Consider the following 26,410-nt stretch of genomic DNA (forward strand, 5'->3'; position numbering starts at 1 on the left):
TGAAGAACAACAGTGTTGAAGCACTCACATCCCTCCTTTCCAGATTCACCATTAAGCTACAATAGTCAAGTAGTGTGGTATTGGACAAAGGATAGCTGTATTAGATTAAACGTTACTGGAACCAGATAGACATTCCAGAAATATAGCAATACTGATATCGTCAGTTGATATTTGCCAATTCTGCAAAGGCAATTTGAAAGAGAAGTATAGTATTTTCAACTGATATAGTTCGAATACTTGTTAAAAACTCAAAAAGGCAAGTCATGAACTGGGAGAAAGTATTTGCAAATCACATATCAGTCCTTATCAGTAAAGGGCTTGCATTTTGGAATACATAAAATATTCTCAAATTGGAATAATAATGAAACAAATATGGTAAAAATGGGCAAAAGGTTTTAACAGAGACTTTACAAAGGAAGATAATAGGGATGACAAATAAGCACATGAAAAGATGCTCAACGTCATTAGTCATTACAGAAATGCAAAACAAGGAGATAAACTACAGACCCCTTAGAGTAACTAACTAATAAAAACAAACCTATAAATATCAAAGACTGCCAAGGATGTGAAGCAATCAGAACTCTCGTACATTGTTGGCAGGAATGCAAAATAGTATACCATTTTGGAAAACAGGTTGACTGTATCATACAACCCAGAAATCTCACTCCTAAGAATGTACCCAAGTGAAATATATGCATATGTTCACGTAAAATTCTGTATGTGAATGTTTATAGACACTTTATTTGTGATAGGTAAAAACTGGAAACAGCCCAATTTTCTCTCAACTGTGGAATGGATAAACAATCTGTGCTGAATACACAGAATACCTCTCAGCAATAAACAGGAACCAATTACAGAACAACTACACAGCTCCATAAATTTCAAATTCATTACGCTAAGGGAAAGAACCCAGACTCAAAAGACAACCTACAGTATGACTCATTTTTTATGACATTCTAACAAAGCCCAAACTATAAGGGCTGAAAACAGATCAGTGTTTGCTAGCAGGTAGAAGGAGGGGTCAAGCATAAAGGGGTATAGGAAATTTGGGGGGTTGATAGAACCGTTCTACATCATGATGTGGTGGCGGCTTTACAGCCACATACATTTGTGCAAACTGTTAGAACTATACATTAAAAAGTGTGGCTATAACTTTATATAAATTATACATTAATTAGAAAATGAAAAAAAGTAACACAAACTGCTCGGTGCACTTACTCAACAGGCACTTAAACTCCCCACAGTTTAATTGCTGCTTCACTAAATAAGTGAGATGAAGAGCTGAGAACCCTACGTTCTCATAGGGGACCCCATTCCCCTGACAGCTCTGTGTCCCTATAACTTCCTCCTGGCTCCTATTCATTAGGCTTTGGAATCTCCAAATTACTCCAGTCTGTGTGCAGAACGCTTTTTTTCATTTGTTTATTCATCTGAATGGTAATAGATTCTAGTGTACGTGTCAGTTTCCTTCCAAACAGGATTTGCTTAGAACCTGAGCCAGAGCCAAGGAAAACACTCTAAGATAAGAATTATACTGATTCAGGTTAAAGTGATAACCCCTTTACCAAACTGTTTTGTAGATCATCTTTCATTTGCTATTCACAGACAGAATTCTGTGAGATGTGTGGGAGAGGTAATTTTATTATTTTTGTTTCATAAATAAGAAAACTAAGCTTGACAGAGGTAAATGACTCTTCCAAGGGATCATAAATAATACATGGGAGATGTAGGACTTGAACCCAGGTTTCCTAGCTCCATGTCAATGATTTTTGTTCCATTTATTAATGCTTCAGAGACTATAAAATCTTTTTTACCAGTACCTGAGAGACCTTTTCCAATAGGATTTATACATTCTACCCTGGTTGATTTTCTGATTTCAGACTCACAATTCATGGTTGCCTTTCCCTTTTTGTCAAGGAGCAAGGTAAGCTTCTATATTTCCTTATACATTTTTAGTGAGAAGTGTAATTCATGCAAAAACTGGAAGGAGGCTATGTCTGCTATAAGACATTTCCACAAAGTAATGGATGTTTTCAATATTTGTCTCAAACAGTGAGGAGGAACTGGTCACTAAATGTCAAAATCTATGTCACTGGGGAGTGTTGTGATACTCAGGAAGCACCATGCTGCTTTCCTAAAGAGGATTAGAACAAACAAACTACCACCACCACAACAAAAACCAAAACAAAAAAACACATAGGATAGATTGTGCTCTGATTTGGTAACTTCATTTAGTTTACTAACTCTAGGCCTGTTATTGAAGGGGAAGTTAAATAGAACAGGGTGAAATGATACTTCTTTAGACTACAAGAGGACCATCATGAGTTAGAAAACCCCTTACTTTATTTATTTCAGCCTTCTTTTCCCCTTAATCTCACTCATAGTATTACTAGCACATCTAGAAAAGCTAAGAGTGACGGCTAAGGCCATAGGCTTTAAAATCTGTCTGACCTGGATATGAATCTTGAGTTTATTTCTTGCTAGGTGTAGATTTTTATGAAGTCTCTTAACCCCTCAAATACTCAGTTTCCTTAATGACAAGAGGTGGATAATAATACTCCATACCTTATAACATTGTAGGATGAAGTTGTAGGATAATATAACAAATGTCTTTAGGTACTAGGCATGAAAGGTGAAGTCGTGAAGGGCGAACTGGTAGAGAAGAATGGTTAATAAATGGAAGCTGTGACACAGGCCTCAAATTCAAATGAAAAAATTTAGAATGCGAGGTTCACCACAAAAGCAGATCTGAAAGCTCGTCAAACTCAGGAGCATACAATTTCAACCCTAGATTTTTGTGATCCAGCTTATGGGTGGCAGTCGTGAGAGTAAGAATGAGTTTGAAGCAGAAGAAAACTGTTTCAATCCAAGGTAAAATATGGATCTCTAGGAAGAAATTGAACAATGGCTGGTACAGCCAATGATATGGTTAGAGGAAAGACAGAGTGAGACCCACAGGAGGAATCAGAAGACCTGAGTGGACACAGTGTGTGAAGAAAGACTAATCAAGGAGAGAGGCTATCAGACTTCAAAAGTAATCCATAACCTAAAGATCTGAATATTGCTTCCCACTTTTTCCAAACCAAGGTAGAAACCATCATTTCATCCTAATACTAACATTAGAGCTAACACTAATCAGGCTTATATTTATTGTTTTTCGTGCATTATTTTATTAACTCTGACTTTTGTCCCTTCGCATTACCTCTTTGTTTTTAGCGATGAAAAATATGAGGCTCAGAAAACTTAGGTTAGGACACTGTCTCCCTGATAGTAAATGTTAGGTACTTTTAGAATGCTATTCATCTCTTCCCAGATCTTGAGTTCTTACACTCAGTGCATTACTTTCTCTTCAGAATTGCCTTTGCTGGTTGGACATATTTGTTGTTTCAGTCATTGCACTGCATCTACATTACATGTACGTCTCTGTTACTCCACTGTAAGTCCCATACCCAAGGATAGTATATTAGTTATTTCAGTAGTCCTAACAACTAATATTAAACTTGGTCTAATGGATTCAATAAAACATGTGAATTGAATTAGTTCACTTCAACTCAAATTTCAGTTCATATCATGGGAATTGGGAACTAGTCTGCCTGGGTACAAAGCTTGACTCTGCCAGTTAATACTCATGTAAACTCAAACAAATTAAGCAATCTTTTTGAGTCTAAGTTATCTCTTAAAATCAATGAGGGTAATGACTAATGAACCTCATAGCATTGTTAAGAGGATGAAACGAATATATATACATACAGTCAATCCTCATATTCACAGATTTCACATTTGCAATTTTTCCTATAATGAAAATTTATTTTAATCCTAAAATAAATATTTGTAGTGCTTTTGTGATCATTTAGGGACATGTGCAGAGTGGTGAAAAAGATGAGTTGCTTGACGTTCATATTTCCAGCAGAGGTTGAACAAGGCAATCGCTCTACCTTCTTGTTTCCGTTCCCATACTGTAACTGTTTATTATGCAGTCTTTGTAGTGCCAGTTTTCCACACTTTTATGCCTTTTGTTGGTGATTTTTAAATTTAAATAGCCCCTGAGTGTAATGCTGAAGTGCCGTTGAGTGTTCCTGGGCACAAGACTGTCATGTGCCTTAAGGAGAAAATAAGTGTATTACATAAGCTCCATTTAGGTATGAGTTACAGTGCTGTTGGCTGTGAGACCAATGTTAATGAATCAACAGTACATATTAAATAAGATGTTGTTAAAGAGAAACACACATAAACAAGCTTTTGGATTGATTGATTGATGAAAATGTGACCAGAGGCTTGAAGGAACCTATTTGTGTATTTTTGCTAGGAGCAAATAAGCACTCATGAATTCACTGTTCACTGTTACTTTATAGAACCCAACTACTACAGATAATGAGGATCGACTGTGACATACTGGAATGTGAGCACTATGGAAAGGTACGTTGTTTCTAGACTCAGTAGATATGATTTGGAAGATGGAGTCATTCCAGATATGTGACTTTGGACAAGTCATTACCCCTTTCTATACCTCAGTTTCTCATATACAAGATTAGTAAACTTCATGAGTGATCCATGAAACCCCTCCATTTCAACTATCTATAACACAACAGATAGTTTGTTTACTAATTTTCTTATGTGTATGCTTTAGATCTGGAGAACAAATTATTGCTGTAATTAAAATAATCCACAGGGCTTCCCTGGTGGCGCAGTGGTTAAGAATCTGCGTACCAATGCAGGGGACACGGGTTTGAGCCCTGGTCTGGGGGGATCCCACATGCCGCGGAGCAACTAAGCCCGTGAGCCACAACTACTGAGCCTGCGCGCCTGGAGCCTGTGCTCCGCAACAAGAGAGGCCGAGATAGTGAGAGGCCTGCGCACCGCGATGAAGAGTGGCCCCCGCTCGCCGCAACTGGAGAAAGCCCTCGCACAGAAACGAAGACCCAACACAGCCATAAATAAATAAATAAATTAAAAAAAAAAAATAATAATAATAATAATAATCCACAGAGTATACATGCATTCCAATTTCACTGTACCCTCTTTTCCATTCCTGTTCCTTTACCTCTCATTGTTGCAGGGCATCTTGTGATTCTCAAATGATGTCCATGGAGAACGATACAGTAGTGACTGAATTCATCCTTCTAGGACTTCCTGATGCTCCAGAAATGCAGGTCCCACTCTTTATAATGTTTACTCTCATCTACCTCATCACTCTAGTTGGAAATCTGGGGATGATCATGTTGATTCCGTTGGACTCTCATCTTCACACTCCTATGTACTTTTCCATCAGTAATCTCTCTCTGGTGGACTTTGGTTACTCCTCAGCAATCACACCCAATGTGATGGCAGGATTCCTTACAGGAAATAAGGTCATCTCCTACAATGCATGCACTGCTCAGATGTTCTTTTTTACAGTCTTTGCCACTGTGGAAAGTTACCTCTTGGCCTCAATGGCCTATGACCGCTATGCGGCCGTGTGTAAACCCCTACATTACACCATCACCATGACAACAAATATGTGTGCTTGTCTTGCCATAGGCTCTTATGCTTGTGGTGTTCTGAATGCCTCTGTAAACATTGGAGATACCTTCAGTCTCTCTTTCTGTAGGTCCAATCTGGTTCATCACTTCTTCTGTGATCTTCCAGCAGTCATGGTCTTTTCCTGCTCAGAAAAACACATCAGTGAGATGGTTCTTGTTTATATTAGTACCTTCCATGTGTTTTTTGCTCTCATGGCTATCTTTATTTCCTGCATGTTCATATGTATCACCATCCTGAAGATGCACTCAGCTGAGGGATTTCAGAGGCTTTGTCCACCTGTGCCTCCCACCTCACTGCCATCTCCGTCTTCTATGGGACAGTTATCTTCATGTACTTACAGCCAGCTCCAGTCATTCCATGGACACAGACACATAGCATCTTTGATCTATGCTCTATGGTCATCCCCACGCTGAACCCTGTGGTCTACAGTTTGAGGAAAAAACAAGGAGGTCAAAAGTGCATTCGAGAAGGTTGTTGAGAAGATAAAATTGTCTCTAGGATTAGCCCTTAAATAATGTAGGATCCACAATAAGTTAGTGTCATCTCTTTAAGATGTTCTTTGCTCAGTGACTCACGTGTTAAGGCCGACTCTACACTTACCTTCCTAAGGAGATATCCCCCCATCGCACAATGTCAGATGTCTAGTAGAAACAATGTTAATTATCATGTGTCTTTCTACCTCATGTCAATGCAAATATACATGTGAAACAAGAGCATACACAAGCCCATGGTTAGAAGTGCATTCATGTGTCCCATGTATGCACATACAAACAGGAGGAGGAAATTTGTTAAATAAGTAAATGGAGTGTGGCTAGTTTTTGGAAAAAAAAAAGAATTTAAAACAATCAGCTGGGGAGCCATATGATCCAGCAATCCCACTCCTGAGCATCGTTCTGGACAGAACTATAATTTGAAAAGATACATGCATTCCTATGTTCATAGCAGCACTATTTACAATAGCCAAGGCATGGAAACAACCTAAATGTCCATTGACAATGAGTGGATAAAGAAGATGTGGTACATATATACAATATGTACCATAAAAAAGAATGAAATAATGCCAGTTGCACCTACATGGATGGACCTACAGATTATCATACTAAGCAAAGTAAGTCAGAAAGAGAAAGACAAATACCATATGATATCACTTACACATGGAATCTAAAACACGACACAAATGAACTTATCTACGAAACAGAAACAGACTCACACACACAAAGAACAGGATGGTTGCCAAAGAGGAGGGGAATGGTAGAGGGTTGGATTGGGAGTTTGGGACTAGCAGATGCAAACTATTATATACAGAATGGACAAACAACAAGGTCCTACTGTATAGCACAGGGAACTATATTCAATATCCTGTGATAAACCATAATGGAAAAGAATAAAAAAATAATCAATTGGGGTGTAAGGATATATATAATTATATATAATCTTATTTATTTCATTAATGGAAAATCTGTTGTTCATCCTAAATCAGAAAAAGGAGTGATACAGTTTTTTTTTTTAATAAATGGAAGTACTTTTTAGGCACAATTTTTCCAGAGCTACATAAATATTATTATTATTATTATTTATAAATATTATTTTTTAAAATGAATTGATACTTTTGTCTTTCCTGAGTTACCTGATATAAACATATTTACATGATAATTTTCAAAAAGAAAAAAAAAGACCAGAATAAGAGTACATAAAAGAGATGAGACAATAAAGACATTTTGTGATTTATCAATATATGACTACCAATATTTCACATTTGGTTAAAAAAATGCCTCTGTAAACCTTGGAGATACCTTCAATCTCTCTTTCTGTAGGTCCAATCTGGTTCATCACTTTTTCTGTGATCTTCCAGCAGTCATGGTCCTTTCCTGCTCAGATAAACACATGAGTGAGATGGTTCTTGTTTATATTAGTACCTTCCATGTGTTTTTTGCTCTCATGGCTATCTTTATTTCCTGCATGTTCATATGTATCACCATCCTGAAGATGCATGATCATCCCCACTCTCATTTCACTCAAAGTATATTTAAGTACATGCCCGAAGAAACATCATTTATGCAAACCACATGTAATTCACACATCCATGAGTGGACAGAAAAATGAGTCCAAACATAACTGGGATTAGTCTATTTTTATTACTATAATTTAAAACAATGATTTTGGTGTGCTAGTTTCCCCACTACATCTAGTTTACATATATATCTTAGTTTCTCCACTGTGCACCCACAAGCATTGAGTTTGGTCTAGTGTATGCAATGAATAAATATGAATTTAGTTAAAATAAATTCAATTAAACTTCAGTTAGGATCATGTGTCTTGGAAGTCACTCTGCCTGGGTCCAAAGCTTGAATCTGTCAGCTGGTACTTGTGTAAACTTGCTCAAAACACTTAACCTTTTGTAGATTTGTTAGAAGATTAACCATATTTAAACAAATTAAACATAAATGTGTACTTGGACTGAGCATTGTATAAATGTAAGCTGTTAATAGATTGAAGTGATCTGATTTGGGACATGTATTTATGGCAAATATGTGACCTAAGACAAATAATAATCTCTTTCTGCACCTCAGGTTGTTCATTTGCACAAGTGGGAAGTTGGCCGTGTAATCCGTATGGATCTTTCAGCTTCAAGAGTATGTAACTATAAGATAATTTATTTACTAAGTTTTTTTCAATCAATGCTTTAGATCAGAGAATCATGAAGAATAATTTATTGCCATCATAAAATGAAAAAATAATGGAGTGTTTATATATTTAAATTTCAGTGCAGTCTCTTTGCTGTTTACCAGATGCTCCTTGCTTTCTCATTACTACAGAGAATTTAGTAATACACATGGAGAATGGTACAAATGTGATGGATTTCATCCTGGTGGGTCTAACCAATGCTCCAGAACTTCAGATTCCCTTCTTTATTGTGTTCATCCTCATTTTCCTCATCAGTGCTTTTGGAAACCTGGGGATGATCACACTGATCCTGTTGGACTCCCGTCTCCACACCCCAATGTACCTTTTCATCATTAATTTGTCTTTGGTGGACTTTGGCTACTCCTCAGCTGTCACACCTAAAGTGATAGCTGGGTTCCTTAGAGGAGGCAAGGTCATCTCCTACAATGCATGTGCTGCTCAGATATACTTATTTGCAGCCTTTGCCAGTGTGGAAAATTTCCTCTTAGCCTCAATGGCCTATGACCGCTATGCAGCAGTATGTAAACCCCTCCATTACACCATCACCATGACGACAAGTGTGTGTACACGTCTGGCCATAGGCTCCTATGCATGTGGTTTCTTGAATGCTTCCATCCCTGCTGGAGGCACATTCAGCCTTTCTTTCTGTAAGTCCAATGTGGTCCATCACTTTTTCTGTGACATTCCAGCTGTCATGGCTCTGTCTTGCTTGGATAAACACATTAGTGAGGTGGTTCTTGTTTTAATTTCAAGCTTTAATGTCTTTTTTGCTCTTCTGGTAATATTGATTTCCTACCTTTTCATATCGATCACCGTCTTGAAGATGCACTCAGCTAAGGGATACCAAAAAGGTTGTCCATCTGCACTAGTCACCTCTCTGCAGTCTCCATCTTCTATGGGACAGTCATCTTTATGTACTTACAACCCAGCTCCAATCATTCCATGGACACAGACAAAGTGACATCTGTGTTCTATGCTATGGTCATTCCCATGCTGAACCCTATCGTCTACAGCCTGAGGAACAAAGAGGTTAAAAGTGCATTCAAGAAGGTTTTGGGGAACGCAAAATTCTCTCTAGCCTTTGGATTTTAATGTTGTGTGATGTACAATAATCTAGTTTCGTTTCTCTCAGGTCATCCCATTCACATTTTAGCCCTACATTACATTTAATTCCTAAAATTATATCCAACTCAAAAGTCTGTTGTTTAGTAAAAATAAAATATACTTAATACTTCAACTATATATGTCTCAAGTGAAGCATAAGATATTCTGGGTCCTGCTTCTTAAAAACCTTATGAATCGTTTTTGATTTATTCACTTGTTACACAGATGTTTTCTCTACCACATGCCAGTGCAAACATACATGTAAATCAGTAGGACAAACAAGCCCATGAACACAGGTTCATACAAGTGCTCTATGTGGGCATGTGGTCACATACATATGGCAGTGGTAAATTTGTAGTATAAGTAGCTTATAATACAATAATTTAAAATAGTTTAAAGCTATTAGAATATAAATTTATATCTAATCTTATTTATTTCTTTAGTATATCTGTTCTAAGAGTCTTTTTTTTTTTTAATAAATTTATTTATTTATTTATGGCTGCATTGGGTCTTTGTTGTTGGGTCTTCATTGCTGCATGCAGGCTCTCTCCAGTTGCGGCGAGCGGGGTCCGCTCTGCGTTGTGGTGTGCGGGCCTCTCATTGTGGTGGCTTCTCCTGTTGCAGAGCTTGGGCTGTAGGCGCACGGGCTTCAGTAGTTGCGGCATGCAGGCTCAGCAGTTGTGGCTCGCGGGCTCTAGAGCGCAGGCTCAGCAGTTGTGGCACATGGGCCCAGTTGCTCCACGGCACGTGGGATCTTCCCAGACCAGGGCTCGAACCCGTGTCCCCTGCATTGGCAGGCGGATTCTTAGCCACTGTGCCACGAGGGAAGTCCCTGTTCTAAGAGTCTTAATTGGAGAAAAAGCTATATAATTCTAAATGAAAGTATGTCCTTTGTTGGCACATTTTATTGAAAGACATAAATATCACATTTAAATTGAGTTATATTTCTGTCTTGGCTGAGTCATTTTGTAGAACCAATGTTTCCATTACGATTTTCAAAAGGAAGAAAGAACTGGAATACAAGAAAAATGGAAGGAAATAAAAGCATTTTCAATTATTTGTACATGAGCACAAACTTTCACAATGTTTAAAAATATGCACTGAGAGTATCAATGACATTGTATGTTTTTCTATCTGCAGACGCTTTGAAATGGTTAGTGCTTCTCATTTGTTTACACTTAAGTTGAGTTAGGTCATCCTTTTCACTCTCCAAGTCTTCTCCTCCACTCCATTTACACTGATTCCCTTGCTATTTCTCCATAACTCCATATATGTTTCCACATCAGGGCCTTTGTACTTACTACTCCCTCCGAGAGGAATCTTCCCTTACTTCATTCAGGGTGTCCTTAAATGTTATCCTACCACAGAGGCCTTCCCTGACCATCTTTATAAAATACTCTCTCCTCCCCACATACAGCAACTCCTCACCCTGCATTTTTCTTTATAGTCCTTATCAACACTCACTCATGTATGTTTGCTCGCCAACTGGTTTGTTAACTATTTCTCCTAACTAGAGTGTAAGTTCCATAAGAGCAGTGACTTTATCTCTTTTTCTCATGTGGTCCTCAGTACCTAAATGAGTATGTGTTTCACAGCAGATTCTCAATAAACAATTATCAAAAATACAAATAAAATTTGAGTCCTTTTGTACTATATGTTATATCTTTGAACCATTGATGATTATATTACAGTTTATTCCCCTTAGTTACCTTGTAGATATACATATAGAGCATTTCCAGAGTTACAGCTTATTTTCTGCTTTGCTGAAATGTTTTAATCTACATTCTTGCTCAATGTTTTCATGCCGCACTTTTGGCACAATGATTTCCTAGATATCCCATCAATGGGTAATCTCAGATCATCTCAATATGTCTTGTAAAGTGGCAAGTAAACACCAAATAAATTCTAATTGGTAAATCATAAGAATACATTAATATGACATTAAATAAAATTTACTCTCTGATTTAATTTGGAAAATTACTTCATACGTACTGATTATACACCTAACTGAAGTGCTGCAAAATGTCCATATGGAATATAGACCAGAAAGTATCTGTCAGTGATAAACACAACATGCATTTCATATCCTAGTGTAAAGTATAATCATTATGCATTTATTTGACCCTCAGGGATCTCCATTTTATACTAAAGCTCTAATGGGAACGTGCACCAATGGCTCCTTTTTTGTCTCTATTTAATTATTGACTTTAACATCTGGACATTTGTAAGATTGTGCTTGAATGTACTAAGATGATCATGCTGTTCCTAGTGGGCAGTGTGTTATATCACAAGATTCACTTCTGTCTTTATAGTGATGCTTCTCTTGTTGAAATTTAATTATTTAACTTTAGAATTATTTTAGAGTTACAGCAAATTTTCAAAGATCATGTAGAATGTTCCCATGTGAACCCGTGTAGGTTGAATAGTGGCTCCCAAAAGATCCACATCTGAGTCCCTGGAACATGTGAATATTACCTTATGTAGCATAAAAAGGACTGTGTGCATCTGTGATTATCTTAAGTATTTAAGACTGATCAATTACCCTGGATTATTCATGTGGGCCCTAAAGGAAATCATATATATCCTTATAAGAAGAAGTCAAAGAGGACTTCCCTGGTGGTTGCCCCAGTGGTTAAGAATCCGCCTGCCAATGCAGGGGACACAGGTTCGATCTCTGGTCCGGGAAGATACCACATGCCTCGGAGCAACTAAGCCCGTGTGCCACAACTACTGAGCCTGTGTGCCACAACTACTGAAGCCCACGTGCCTAGAGCCCGTGCTCTGCAACTAGAAAAGCCACTGCAATGAGAAGCCCGTGCACGGCAACGAAGAGTAGCCCCCGCTCACCACAACTAGAGAAAGCCCACATGCAGCAACGAAGACCCAACACAGCCAAAAATAAATAAATAAATGAATAAATTTATTTAAAAAAAAAAGTCAAAGAGAGATTGGACCACAGAGAGAAGAGGAGAAGGCAATGTAACCATGGAGACAGAGATTGGAGTGATGCAGCCACAAGCCATGGAATACCACCAGAAGATGAAACAGGCAAGAATGGATTTTATTCTACATCCTCCAGAGGGATTAGGAGCCCTACCACCACCACATCGATTTGGGCACAGTGAAACTAATTTGGAATTTCTGGCTTCTAGTACTGTGAGAGAATAAATTTCCGTGATTTTAAGCCACCAATTTTTTGGTAACATGTTAGAGAAGCCATAGGAAACTAATAAACCCTTGCCCAGGTTCCCCTATGTCTTGTATTATTTATTTATTAAAAATTTTAATAACAAATGTATATATTTGAGTGCAACATGACGTTTTGATATACATACACATAATGAAATGATTATTGCAGTCAAGCTAATTAACATATACATCTTCTCACCTAATTACTTTTGTGTGTATGTGTGTTATAGCATCATTCACAATAGCCAAGACATGGAAACCACCTAAGTATCTGTTGAAGGATGAATGGATAAAGAAATTGTGGGGAGAGGAGAGCCAGGTGGCAGAGTAGGAGGACACTGAGCTCACCTCCCCCCACAAACACATCAGAAATACATCTAAGTGTGGAGCAATTCTCACTGAAAACAAACTAGCAACTGATGAAAGACTCTTATACAACCAAAGCTGTAAAGAACGATCTGCAGGGAGTCGGGTAGCAAGAGAAGAGAAGCAATCAGTTTGGGACCTGCGCCCCTAGGAACGGACATGGAGGAGGCGGGGATTACCTGGGCTAGGAGATCCTCCACGGGGAACGAGCAATTCTAACCACATATTGGGTACCCCAGCCCTGGGGCCCAACACCAGGAAGACAAGTCCCCTTGGCTGGTTTGAAGACCAGTGGGACAGGCTGGGGAGCTGTGAGAAATGTGGAGTCCACTGTGAAGAGCTCACACACACTTGCTGACCCCCTCTCTCCCCCTCCAAACAAGGAGGAAGAAGCATGTTGAGACCGCCTGGACCTCTGGCCAGTTTCCCACAGTCACCCTAGCATGAGCCCAGGCCCAGGCCAAGCACCAGCTTGGCCCCTCTTGTTCCACTAAGGAGAAGGCTGCCTGTCAAGGAGAGTAAGAAGTGGCTGGAGACAGAGCCAGCTCGGACCCAGCACTATATTTGAATGGGGTAAGGGCAGACATTACCGGTGCCAGATAGAGAGAGGTCAGCCTGGCCCCCTTCTCACACTGAGTGACTGGTCTTTCCAGGCCATAGCGGACAGCGGAGCCACTAAATGGAAAGAACTTGGATTCCTAAGTCACTATATGAGTCCCGTATAGTGTATATGAACAGTATATGAGCAAGAAAAACCTCTGTGGGTGAGCTATTTTTTTGTCTAACAGCTAGTATTATTTATACCAACAAATATAGAGAGATTCCCATAAGACCTTCTGGGTGCTGTTGGTAAGAAGTGGAGGAATATATGACAGAAAATTCTGTAAAATATCTACAGTGCAATTTAATTCCAGAAATATTTATTTCTTAATCCCCACCCAGCTTGTAAAACATAATTAAAATGGCTAGTAGGAATAACATTAGCACAAGAAAAATAAAAGCCCACTTTAACCAAATTTTCTGATCTAAGATATCTCACTAAAATCCTCTGAGCTTCTACTGGAGATAATAATTGTATTAAATGAGTGCTGAATGAGCAAGAACTTTGCACAGTGCTGGACAGAGAATAGTTGTTTAATAAATGTGTCCTTTCCCTTCTCTTCTCTCCCTAATCCTTCTGCCTCTTCCTTTCCTGTATTGGCATCCTCCTCTGTTCATCCAAACACATTAAATACACATAACATATCAATAAATCATATATTGTATTATTAAATATTAATAGAATGTATTATAGAAATAACTATATAGTTTATATAAACACTAATATATTTAATATATACTTGTTACATTTAATATATATATTTACATTTACAACTGTGGCTCTGCTATTTAATTGTGAGCTTTTCGAGGGCAGAAGTGTTATCCCATTAAGTTTGTATTCTTGGAATGTAGTCCAATGTTGGTCAAATAACCCAATAAGCGAAAGAAAATGTGATTGAGAGGGACTGAGATGATTTCAATGTCTTCTGACAGCTATACAGCAGTGTGTAAACCTCTCCATTGTACCACCACTATGATAATAAATTTTTTTGTCCTCTGGCCCCCATTGACTGCTAGGTCTGTGGGATGTCCTGAATGCTTCCATCCATAATGATTTAAGTTTCTCCTTTTGTCTGTCCAACATGGTCCATCACTTTTTCTGAGAAAGCAAGCTGTCATGGCTCTCTCTTGCTCTCATAAACCTACCAATGAGCTAGTTCTTGCTTTGTGGCGATTTTCAATATCTTTTTTGTTTTTCTGATTACCCTGATTTTCTACCTGTTCTTAACTATCACCATTTTGAGTATGTGCTTAGCCAAGGGATACAAGAACATCTTGTCCACCTGTGCTGGCCACAACCCTGCAGTCTCCGTTCTATGGGACAGTCTCTTCATGTACTTATATTTAATCTCCAGGAATTCTCTGGACACAGATAAGACAATATTGTCTCGTGTTAGTGTTTTAAATATTTAGGATCCTAAATAACCTAATTTAACCCTCTTAGATCTTGGCACAGTGACATACTTGTCAATACACTTTATTTCCTGAAGTGATATCTTCACCTGTTCAAAATTTTGTTTTTAATTAAGAGTAAACATTATACACAGAAATGTAATAGCTTAATCATAAGAGCTCACAGTGAGGTTAAGACATTTCGAGGCCTTATTATGTACTGGGTACATTGGGTAATACAGAAAAATAAATTAAGGTAGCATATTATATTGTTTATATTATGCATTGTTTATATTGTTATTCAGGCTTGGATTCAGACTTTAAAGGTTTGAATCTATATGAACTAAGACAACAGTGCCTGGTGTGAAGGGTAATAAGGTTGCAGATGTGATTGTTGCTGATATTATTGTTGTTAAGATTAAAAAGACATGTCCTATAGGACACATTTACTATCAAATTGAAAGGATAAAACTTCAACATCCTTTAATATCTACTCCTTAGCCGCCACCATCTCTCAGCTTCCATATCTGCATCTTAACTCAGATATCCTTTTCTTAAGTTTCCCAGTGTCTCCTTCTTTGTCTCAGTTCTTACCAGGTGTGACCTAAGCAATGGTTTGCCCTGAAATGGTTATAATAAAGGTGGTGACAAATGAATGAATTTAGGATATATTTTGAAGGTAGAGATAATAGTATGTGCTCATGGACTACATGTGGATTGTGAGGAAAAGAGAGCCAGGGCTGAATAATTCTGGCATTAAGAGCTTGTTTGTTGAAGACTTTATCAGATTGGATTAGATATTTAGCCTGGATTCTGAAAATTGGGAAAGCTATTTCATAAATACAGTTGGGTGAAATAATCAGTACAACCTTCAGTAGATTCCTCTGGCAGAAGTCTTGCCATGAAAGATAACGTGTCAAAATTTGTATCTGTTATTATCCCTAAATCTCAACCCTCAGTTTTTTGTTGTTAATAATTGTAAGTATGGTATGTTTGATTATACAATTTTGAATTTAAGCTATTAGGTCACTCACCCACATAAGTTTCTTTAGTAGTGTGGTTCCAATAATTTTGTCGAGCTTTTTTTGTTATTTTTTCGATAGTCATATAATACTATGACCACTATTCATATTAATATTTATTTAGTAGTAGTAATAATTGTGACATTGCATGCTAACTATGTATTAGGCAGTATTCTAAGTGATTTAAACATATCAACTTATTAAATTCCCCAAACAGCCTTGTGAGGTACTATTATTACCATCCCTGTTTTAAACTGAGGCACAGAGAGGTTGTGAGTTGCCCAAGGTTACCCAGCTAGTAAGTAGCAATACCAGGATTTGAATGCAGGCAAGTCACTCCAGAGACCATGTTCTTTATCACCACAATATGCTTCCTCTGTAAATAACAGTGTTGGTCTCCAAACACCGTTTATTTATTTGTTTGTTTGTTTGTTTGTTTGTTTTAACATCTTTATTGGAGTATAATTGCTTTACAATGGTGTGTTAGTTTCTGCTTTATAACAAAGTGAATCAGCTATACATATACATATATCCCCATATCTCCTCCCTCTTTTGTCTCCCTCCCACCCTCCCTATCCCACCCCTCTAGGTGGTCACAGAGCACCGAGCTTATCTCCCTGTGCTATGTGGCTGCTTCCCACTAGCTATCTATTTTGCATTTGGTAGTATTTATAAGTCCATGCCACTCTCTCACTTCATCCCAGCTTACCCTTCCCCCTCCCCATGTCCTCAAGTCCATTCTCTACATCTGCGTCTTTATTCCTGTCCTGCCCCTAGGTTCTTCAGAACCCTTTTTTTTTTTTTTAGATTCCATATATATGTGTTAGCATACGGCATTTGTTTTTCTCTCTCTGAGTTACTTCACTCTGTATGACAGACTCTAGGTCCATCCACCCCACTACAGATAACTCAATTTCGTTTCTTTCTATGGCTGAGTAATATGCCATTGTATATATGTGCCACATCTTCTTTATCCATTCATCTGTCGGTGGACACTTAGGTTGCTTCCATGTCCTGGCTATTGTAAATAGTGTTGCAATGAAAAATGTGGCACATGTGGAACATGCTGTGTTGGGTCTTCATTGCTGTGCGCAGGCTTTCTCTAGTTGCGGCGAGTGGGTGCTACTCTTTGTTGCAGTGCGCGGGCTTCTCATTGCCGTGGCTTCTCTTGTTGCGGAGCACGGGCTCTAGGCTCACGGGCTTCAGTAGTTGCAGCACGCGGACTCAGTAGTTGTGGCTCACAGGCTTAGTTGATCCGAGGCATGTGGGATCTTCTCAGACCAGGGCTTGAACCCGTGTCCCCTGCATTGGCAGGTGGATTCTTAACCACTGTGCCACCAGGGAAGCCCCATGTCTCTTTTTGAATTATGATTTTCTCAGGGTATATACCCAGTTGTGGGATTGCTGGGTCATATGGTAGTCCTATTTTTAGTTTTTTAAGGAACCTCCATACTGTTCTCCATAGTGGCTGTATCAATTTACATTCCCACCAACAGTGCAAGAGGGTTCCCTTTCCTCCACACCCTCTCCAGTATTTATTGTTTGTAGATTTTTTTGATGATGGTCATTCTGACTGCTGTGACGTGACACTTCATTGTAGTTTTGATTTGCATTTCTCTAATGATTGGTAATGTTGAGCATCCTTTCATGTGTTTGTTGGAAATATGTATATCTTCTTTGGAGAAACATCTGTTAAGGTCTTCTGCTCAGTTTTGGATTGAGTTGTTTGCTTTTTTGATATTGAGCTGCATGAGCTGCTTCTATATTTTGGAGATTAATCCTGTCAGTTGCTTCGTTTGCAAATATTTTCTCCCATTCTGAGGCTTGTCTTTTCATCTTGTTTATGGTTTCTTTTGCTGTGCAAAAACTTTTAAGTTTCATTAGGTCCCATTTGTTTATTTTTTGTTTTATTTCCATTTCTCTAGGAGGTGGGTCAAAAAGGATCTTGCTGTGATTTATGTCAAAGAGTGTTCTTCCTATGTTTTCCTCTAAGAGTTTTATAGTGTCTGGCCTTACATTTAGGTCTTTAATCCATTTTGAGTTTACTTTTGTGTATGGTGTTAGGGAGTGCTCTAATTTCATTCTTTTACATGTAGCTGTCCAGTATTCCCAATACCACTTATTGAAGAGACTGTCTTTTCTCCATTGTATATTCTTGCCTCCTTTATCAAAGATGAGGTGACCATATGTGCGTGGGTTTATCTCTGGGCTTTGTATCCTGTTGCATTGATCTATATTTCTGTTTTTGTGCCAGTACCATAGTGTCTTGTTTACTGTAGCTTTGTGGTATAGTCTGAAGTCAGGCAGCCTGATTCCTCCAGCAGCGTTTTTCTTTCTCAAGATTGCTTTAGGTATTCAGAGCCTTTTGTGATTCCATATAAACTGTGAAATTTTTTGCTCTAGTTCTGTGAAAAATGCCATTGGTAGTTTGCTATGGATTGCGTTGAATCTGTAGATTGCTTTGGGTAGTATAGTCATTTTCACAATGTTGATTCTGCCAATCCAAGAACATGGTATATCTCTCCATCTGTTTGTATCATCTTTAATTTCTTTCATCAGTGTCTTGTAGTTTTCTGAATACAGGTCTTTTCTCTCCTTAGGTAGGTTTATTCCTAGGTATTGTATTCATTTCGTTGCAATGGTAAATGGGAGTGTTTCCTTAATTTCCCTTTCAGATTTTTCATCATTAGTGTATAGGAATGCAAGAGATTTCTGTGCATTAATTTTGTATCCTGCTACTTTACCAAATTCATTGATTAGCTCTAGAAGTTTTCTGGTAACATCTGTAAGATTCTCTATATATAGTATCATGTCATCTGCAAACAGTGACAGTTTTACTTCTTCTTTTCTGATTTGGATTCCTTTTATTTCTTTTTCATCTCTGATCGCTGTGGCTAGAACTTCCAAAACTATGTTGAATAATAGTGGTGAGAGTGGGCAACCTTGTCTTGTTCCTGATTTTAGAGGAAATGGTTTCAGGTTTTCACCATTGAGAATGATGTTGGCTGTGGGTTTGTCATATATGACCTTTATTATGTTGAGGTAAGTTCCCTCTATGCCTACTTTCTGGAGGCTTTTTATCATAAATCAGTGTTGAATTTGTTTGAAAGCTTTTTCTGCACCTATTGAGATGATCATAGGGTTTTTATCTTTCTATTTGTTAATATGGTGTATCACATTGATTGATTTGCGTATATTGAAGAATCCTTGCATTCCTGGGATAAACCCCACTTGATCATGGTGTAAGATCTTTTTAATGTGCTGTTGGATTCTCTTTGCTAGTATTTTGCTGAGGATTTTTGCATCTGTGTTCATCAGTGATATTGGTCGGTAGTTTTCTTTCTTTGTGATGTGTTTGTCTAGTTTTGGTATCAGGGTGATGGTGGCCTCATAGAATGAGTTTGTGAGTATTTCCCCTCTGCTATATTTTGGAAGAGTTTGAGAAGGATAGGTGTTAGTTCTTCTCTAAATGTTTGATAGAATTCACCTGTGAAGCCGTCAGGTCCTGGGCTTTTTTCTTGGAAGAGTTTTAATCACAGTTTCAACTTCAGTGCTTGTGATTGGTCTGTTTATATTTTCTATTTCTTCCTGGTTCAGTCTTGGAAAGTTGTGCTTTTCTAAGAATCTGTCCATTTCTTCCAGGTTGTCCATTTTATTGGCATATAGTTGCTTGTAGTAATTCCTCATGATTCTTTGTATTTCTGCAGTGTCAGTTGTTACTTCTCCTTTTTCATTTCTAATTCTGTTGATTTGAGTCTTCTCTCTTTTTTTCTTGATGAGTCTGGCTAGTGGTTTATCAATTTTTTTTATCTTCTCAAAGAACCAGCTTTTAGTTTTATTGATCTTTGCTATTGTTTCCCTCATTTCTTTTTCATTTATTTCTGATCTGATGTTTATGATTTCTTTCCTTCTGCTAACTTGGGGGGTTTTTTGTTCTTCTTTCTCTAATTGCTTTAGGTGTAAGGTTAGGTTGTTTATTTGAGATTTTTCTTGTTTTTTGAGGTAGGATTATATTGCTTTAAACTTCTCTCTTAAATCTGCTTTGCTGCATCCCATAGGTTTTGGGTCATCGTGTTTTCATTGTCATTTGTTTCTAGGTATTTTTTGATTTCCTCTTTGATTTCTTCAGTGATCTCTTGGTTATTTAGTTGTGTAATGTTTAGCCTCCATGTGTTTGTATTTTTTACAGTTTTTTTCCTGTAATTTATATCTAGTCTCATAGCATTGTTGTCGGAAAAGATACTTGATATAATTTTAATTGTCCTAAATTTACCAAGGCTTGATTTACGACCAAGATATGATCTATCCTGGAGAATGTTCCATGAGTACTTGAGAAGAAAGGGTAGTCTGTTGTTTTTGGATGAAATGTCCTATAAATACCAATTAAGTCCATCTTGTTTTATGTGTCATTTAAAGCTTGTGTTTCCTTATTTGTTTTCATTTTGGTTGATCTGTCCGTTGGTGAAAGTGGGGTGTTAAAGTACCCTACTATTATTGTGTTACTGTCCATTTCCCCTTTTATAGCTGTTAGCAGTTCCCTTATGTATTGAGGTGCTCCTATCTTAGATGCATAAATATTTGCAATTGTTATATCTTCTTCTTGGGCTGATCCCTTGATCATTATGTAGTGTCCTTCTTTTTCTCTTGTAATAGTCTTTATTTTAAAGTCTATTTTGTCTGATATGAGAATTGCTACTCCAGCTTTCTTTTGATTTCCATTTGCATGGAATATCTTTTTCATCCCCTCACTTTCAGTCTGTATGTGTCCCTAGCTCTGAAGTGGGTCTCTTGTAGACAGCATATATACAGGTCTTGTTTTTGTATCCATTCAGCCAGTCTATTTGTTTTGGTTGGAGCATTTAATCTATTTACATTTAAGGTAATTATCGATATGTATGTTCCTATTACCATTTTCTTAATTGTTTTGGGTTTGTTTTTATAGGCCTTTTCTTTCTCTTGTGTTTCCTGCCTAGACAAGTAGCTTTAGCATTTGTTGTAAAGCTGGTTTGGTGATGCTGAATTCTCTTAGCTTTTGCTTGTCTGTAAAGGTTTTAATTTCTCCATTGACTCTGAATGAGATCCTTGCTGGGTAGAGTAATATTTGTTGTAGGTTTTTCCCTTTAATCTCTTTCAATATGTCCTGCCACTCCCTTCTGGCTTGCAGAGTTTCTGCTGAAATATCAGCTGTTAACCGTATGGGGATTCCCTTGTATGTTAATTGTTGCTTTTCCTTGCTGCTTTTAATATTTTTTCTTTGTATTTAATTTTTGATAGTTTCATTAATATGTGTCTTGGTATGTTTATCCTTGGATTTATCCTGTATGGGACTCTCTGTGCTTCCTGGACTTGATTGACTATTTCCTTTCCCTTGTTAGGGAAGTTTTCACCTATAATCCCTTCAAATATTTTCTCAGGCCCTTTCTTTTTCTCTTCTTCTTCTGGGACCCCTATTATTCGAATGTTGGTGTGCTTAATGTTGTCCCAGAGGTCTCTGAGACTGTCCTCAATTCTTTTCTTTCTTTCTTTGTTCTGCTCTGCGGTAGTTATTTCCACTATTTTATCTTCCAGGTCACTTATCCATTCTTCTGCCTCAGTTATTCTGCTATTGATTCCTTCTAGAGAATTTTTTATTTCATTTATTGTGGTGTTCATCATTGTTTGTTTGCTCTTTAGTTCTTCTAGGTCCTTGTTAAACGTTTCTTTTATTTTCTCCATTCTATTTCTAAGATTTTGTGTCATCTTTACTATCATTACTTTGAATTCTTTTTCAGGTAGACTGCCTATTTCCTCTTCATTTGTTTGGTCTGGTGGGTTTTTAGTTTGCTCCTTCATTTGCTGAATATTTCTCTCTTCCCATTTTGCTTAACTTACTGTGTTTGGGGTCTCTTTTTTGTGTGCTGCTGGTTCGTAATTCCTGTTGTTTTTGGTGTCTGCCCCCAGTGGGTAAGGTTGGTTCAGTGGGTTGTGTAGGCTTCCTGGTGGAGGGGACTGGTGCCTGTGTTCTGGTGGGTGGCACTGGATTTGTCTTTCTGGTGGGCAGGACCGTGTCCAGTGGTGTGTTTTGGGTGTCTGTGAACTTAGTATGATTTTAGGCAGCCTCTCTGCTAATGGGTGGGGTTGTGTTCCTATCTTGCTAGTTGTTTGGCATAGACCATCCAGCACTGTAGCTTGCTGGCCAATGGGTGGAGGTGGGTCTTAACATTGAGACAGAGATCTTGGGAGAACTCTCGCTGATTGATATTACATGGGGCTGGAGGTCTCTGGTGGTCCAATGTCCTGAACTCGGCTCTCCCACCTCAGAGGCTCATGCCTGACACCAGTCCAGAGCACCAAGACCCTGTCAGCCACACGGCCAGGTATGTGGGGATTTTTTTGCCTTTTGGGAAGTCTAAGGTCTTCTGCCAGTGTTCAGTAGGTGTTCTGTAGGAACTGTTCCACATGTAGATGTATTTTTGATGTATTTGTGGGGAGGATGGTGATCTCCACGTCTTACTCCTCCACCATCTTGAAGGTCCACTGCCCCTCCAAACACCTTTTAAAATTGCTGTAACACTCTTGTAACATACTAAAAGTAGGAAAGAATGCCCACTTCATTTTGTCAGATGAAGAAATTAAAACTCAGCAACATTATGTGGCTTTTCCAAGGGGATAAAATGGGAATGACCATCTCCCTCCATTCTGTGACGCCTCCCTCAAGGAGATGAAGCCAGGCATAGGCTGTATAGTATAGAGTTTGTTTGAGTGGTCATGATTTTGATATTTTTACACTTTTGGGGGTATTTCTTTTAATGGGGGGGACAATTTTCTCTGAGGAGTGAAAAGAAAGCTATCCTTCTTAGACCTTAGATGGAGCACAGTGGCTTGGGTAATAATCTCATTCTTCACAGTATTCACATCCAGAAGGCGGTGATGCATCATTTTTTCTCAGGTAATTACCTAAAAGAATATCTGGGAAGATTAAATGAGATACTATTTATTGTTCTCTGACTACCTGGCATATGGTAAGTGCTTAGTTAGTATGAGTGCTATCTTGCTCAGGAATGACAGTGATAAAAGTGAAAGTAATTTGCAGAGGAAGCACAAACTTTCAACCCAAATAAAAATAAGCAACAGATATTTTGAATATAACTGAGTGGTCATTTGGAATATCTGAGTGGAGTCAGGAACTAACGAATATAGTGCATACCTTTACAAATGGTGAGATGGAGGTCAGAAGCTGCCAGTCTCAGGGTTATTGGGAATCCTACACTGGTAATGGTGTCACAGTGTGCTTGTGTCATTCAGGTGACAGAATGTGCCATGAATCATTTTCCATGCATCAGTAATTCATCCATTTTGCTTCCCTTGTTTTGACAGGTGAAACACCATTTCAAAATGGCATTCATGGAGAACAGCACTGAAGTGCATGAGTTTAGACTCTTGGGACTAATTGATATCCCAGCACTGCAAGTCCCCCTCTTCATAATATTCACTTTCATATATCTCATCACTCTCATTGGAAATCTTGGGATGATCATGTGGATTCTGTTGGACTCTCGTCTCCACACTCCCATGTATTTTTTCCTCCGTAACCTCTCTCTGGTGGATTGTGTTTACTCCTCAACTGTTACTCCCAAGGTGATGGCTGGGTTTTTTACAGGAGATAAAGTCATCTCCTATGGGGGATGTGTTGTTCAGATGTTCTTCTTTGTGGCTTTGCCAGTGTAGACTGTTTTCTACCAGCAGTCATGGCTCATGATCGGCATGCAGCGGTGTGTAAGCCCTTGCATTACACCACCACTGTGACCACCAGTGTGTGTGCTCAAAGGGCCATAGGCTGCTATGTCTGGGGCTTTGCTCAATCTGCCATCCACACTGGATTCACATTCTGCCTCTCCTTCTGCCATTCCAATATGGTCCATCACTTCTTCTGTGATATTCCCCCAATCCTGGCCCTTTCCTGCTCTGATATCTACATAAATGAGATTGTGCTCTTTACCTTAGCAGCTTTCAATGTCTTTTTTGCCCTTATAGTTACCTTGACTTCCTATCTGTTCATATTCATTGCCATCCTGAGAATGCACTCAGCAGACGGAAGGAAGAAAGCCTTTTCCACCTGCACCTCTCACCTCACTGCTGTCACCATATTCTATGGAACGGTCATCTTCATGTACTTACAACCCAGTTCTAGTCATTCTATGGGCAATGACCAAATGGCATCTGTTGAACCCTATAGTCTAAGGAATAAAGAGGTTAGTAATGCTTTCAGGAGAGCCATTGAGAAGATGAAGATTCTGTTCAGCACATAGATTTAATTAGAGAGATTATACGATCTGTATAGCTAATCAGTTATCTATTGCTTTGTAACACACTACCACAAAACTTAGTGGCTTAAAACAACATTTTATATTTCTCATAATTCTATGGTTGGTAGGGCAGTTACTTTGCTGCTTTCGCATGGACTCCCTCATGAGGTTGCCTATCTTCTGCATAGTCAGTTGGGCTGAAAGCTTAAAGATGGCCTTACATTCCTGGATGTTGATTCTGGCTACTCTCTACCTCTTCTCCACATGGTCTTTGATCCTCCAGAGGCTGGACAAGCTTTCTTTCATAATATTTTCAGGCCAGCATTCTCACAGTGTGAAAGTAAAAATAAAAGGCTCTTGAAGTCCAGACTCCCAACTCACAACATTTTTTTTTCTTCCATAAAAGATTGGCATCGAAATAGAGGTATAAATTTGAAAGTTATCAGCATGTAGATGGTATTTAAGTCCTGAGAATGAATGAGATCTATAAGAAGACATAGGTAGAGAGAAGGGAAGTGGTTTAAGGACTAAGACCTGGGTAACTGTCTCAATAAAAGGTCAGAGAGAGGAGCTGCCAGCAAAGGTGAGTGGTGTCCTGTAAACCAAGTGATGTGAAATGTTTCAAGAGGGAATGTCTGTGTCAAAGGTGCTGGTAGGTTAAGTAATATCAAGATTAAGAATTGATGATAAGCTTTAGTGATATGAAGTTGATGAATGACTTTGAGTAGTTTTAGATCAATGGTGGGGGTAAAAATATTTTAAATGTATACCCTACAATCTAGTCCCTAATTATTCATTGTTTTAGTTACTAAATGTTTTCCCAACCTGCATAATACAGTAAATATATGTTGTGCTTTTCTTAGAGCAGCTAGGGAAATATGGCTTTGATACCCTCAACTTTTGAAAGAAAGCAGGTACCTAAAGATCTGTTGTATTGAATACTTACTTTGCAACAATTTATAGTTCTGGGCTTTACTTTCCCTTCATTGTTTCTGAATATAAGATTGTGTGTAATTAGTTCTTTGGGAGAATGAAGAGAAAGAGTGATTTATGTTACTTTTAGGGAAAGCAGTGTACAGACAGGAAAATAAAATTCTTAAGAAATGGTGTGATGCTTGAGGTGATGAAGTGAGATAAAGGCAGGGATTTGGAACAAGAATTGAGAGAAAAGTAGAAAACTTAAATAAACACAATATATACTCAAAGATGTCTCAAAAATATTTGCAATGATACTGAGCTTCCTGTCGCTTGTTGCTACTTAATTTAACAGCTAAAAGAAAGACTGGAGGGGGGAGAGATAAATTAGGAGTTTGGGAATGACATATACACACTACCATATATAAAATAATTAATCAACAAGGACCTATTGTATAGCACAGGGAAATATACTCAATATTCTATAATAACCTAAATGGGAAAAGAATTTGAAAAAGAATAGATATATGTCAATCACAATCTTCCAATTTATCCTCCCCCCTTCCCCCCCGGTAACCATAAGTTTATTTTCTACATCTGTAACTCTATTTCGGTTTTGTAGATAAGTTCATTCGTAGCCTTTTTTCACACTACTATATATAAAATAGATAACTAATAAGGACCTACTGTATAGCACGGGGAACTCTACTCAATACTCTGTAATGGCCTATATGGGAAAAGAATCTAAAAAAAAGAGTGGATTTATGTATTTGTATAACAGATTCACTTTGCTGTACACCTGAAACTTAATACAACATTGTAAGTCAATTATACCCTGATAAATATTTTTTTAAATAAAAAGATTACTAAAAAAAAAAAAAGAGTATATATATGTATAGCTAAGTCACCTTGCTGTACACCTGAAACTAATGCAACATTGTAAATCAACTATACTCCAATATAAAATAAAAATTAAAAAAAAAAACCTACTCTTTTGATTTGAAGTGACCAATTTGGTTTTACCCAGGAACCCCAAAGCACTCCATCTATGGACCCTAATAAATGCATGTGCCCCATGTTCTGTCATTCCCTCTGTCTGCACTCTGGCTTGGCCTCCCTGTGTGACCCCTGGAGGCATGCTGTATACTTCTTCCACGACCTGTGAGTAATAAACTTCTCTCTTTCAATTTCTCTCGTGGTCTGTTGTTGAACTGTAGCTCACTACCTGGCACCCTTTGCTCCACTTAACAAATGTTAATTTAACAAAGTCAAAACAACCAGAAAGGCCAAGGGCAGGAGACAATCAGTGTTTTAAATTTAGCTCAAACAGTG

At 38.1% G+C, this 26,410-nt stretch overlaps 1 protein-coding gene and 2 pseudogenes across 1 annotated transcript; all 3 read left to right on the forward strand.

Moving 5' to 3' along the window:
• The first annotated feature begins 5,075 nt into the window (after positions 1–5,075).
• Positions 5,076–6,035, forward strand: LOC103006091 (olfactory receptor 5B2-like; annotated as a pseudogene).
• A 2,315-nt stretch (positions 6,036–8,350) lies between these two features.
• LOC103005808 (olfactory receptor 5B2-like) lies at positions 8,351–9,297 on the forward strand. Its single transcript, XM_028162430.2, is given in 2 exon segments — positions 8,351–9,053; positions 9,056–9,297. Coding segments are annotated over 2 exon segments (942 nt in total). The 5' UTR covers positions 8,351–8,353.
• Positions 9,298–23,252: 13,955 nt separating this feature from the next.
• Positions 23,253–24,166, forward strand: LOC103005530 (olfactory receptor 5B2-like; annotated as a pseudogene).
• The last annotated feature ends 2,244 nt before the right edge of the window (positions 24,167–26,410 follow it).

This window comes from Balaenoptera acutorostrata, chromosome 9 (genome assembly GCF_949987535.1).
Source record: "Balaenoptera acutorostrata chromosome 9, mBalAcu1.1, whole genome shotgun sequence".
Classification (NCBI taxonomy): domain Eukaryota; kingdom Metazoa; phylum Chordata; class Mammalia; order Artiodactyla; family Balaenopteridae; genus Balaenoptera; species Balaenoptera acutorostrata.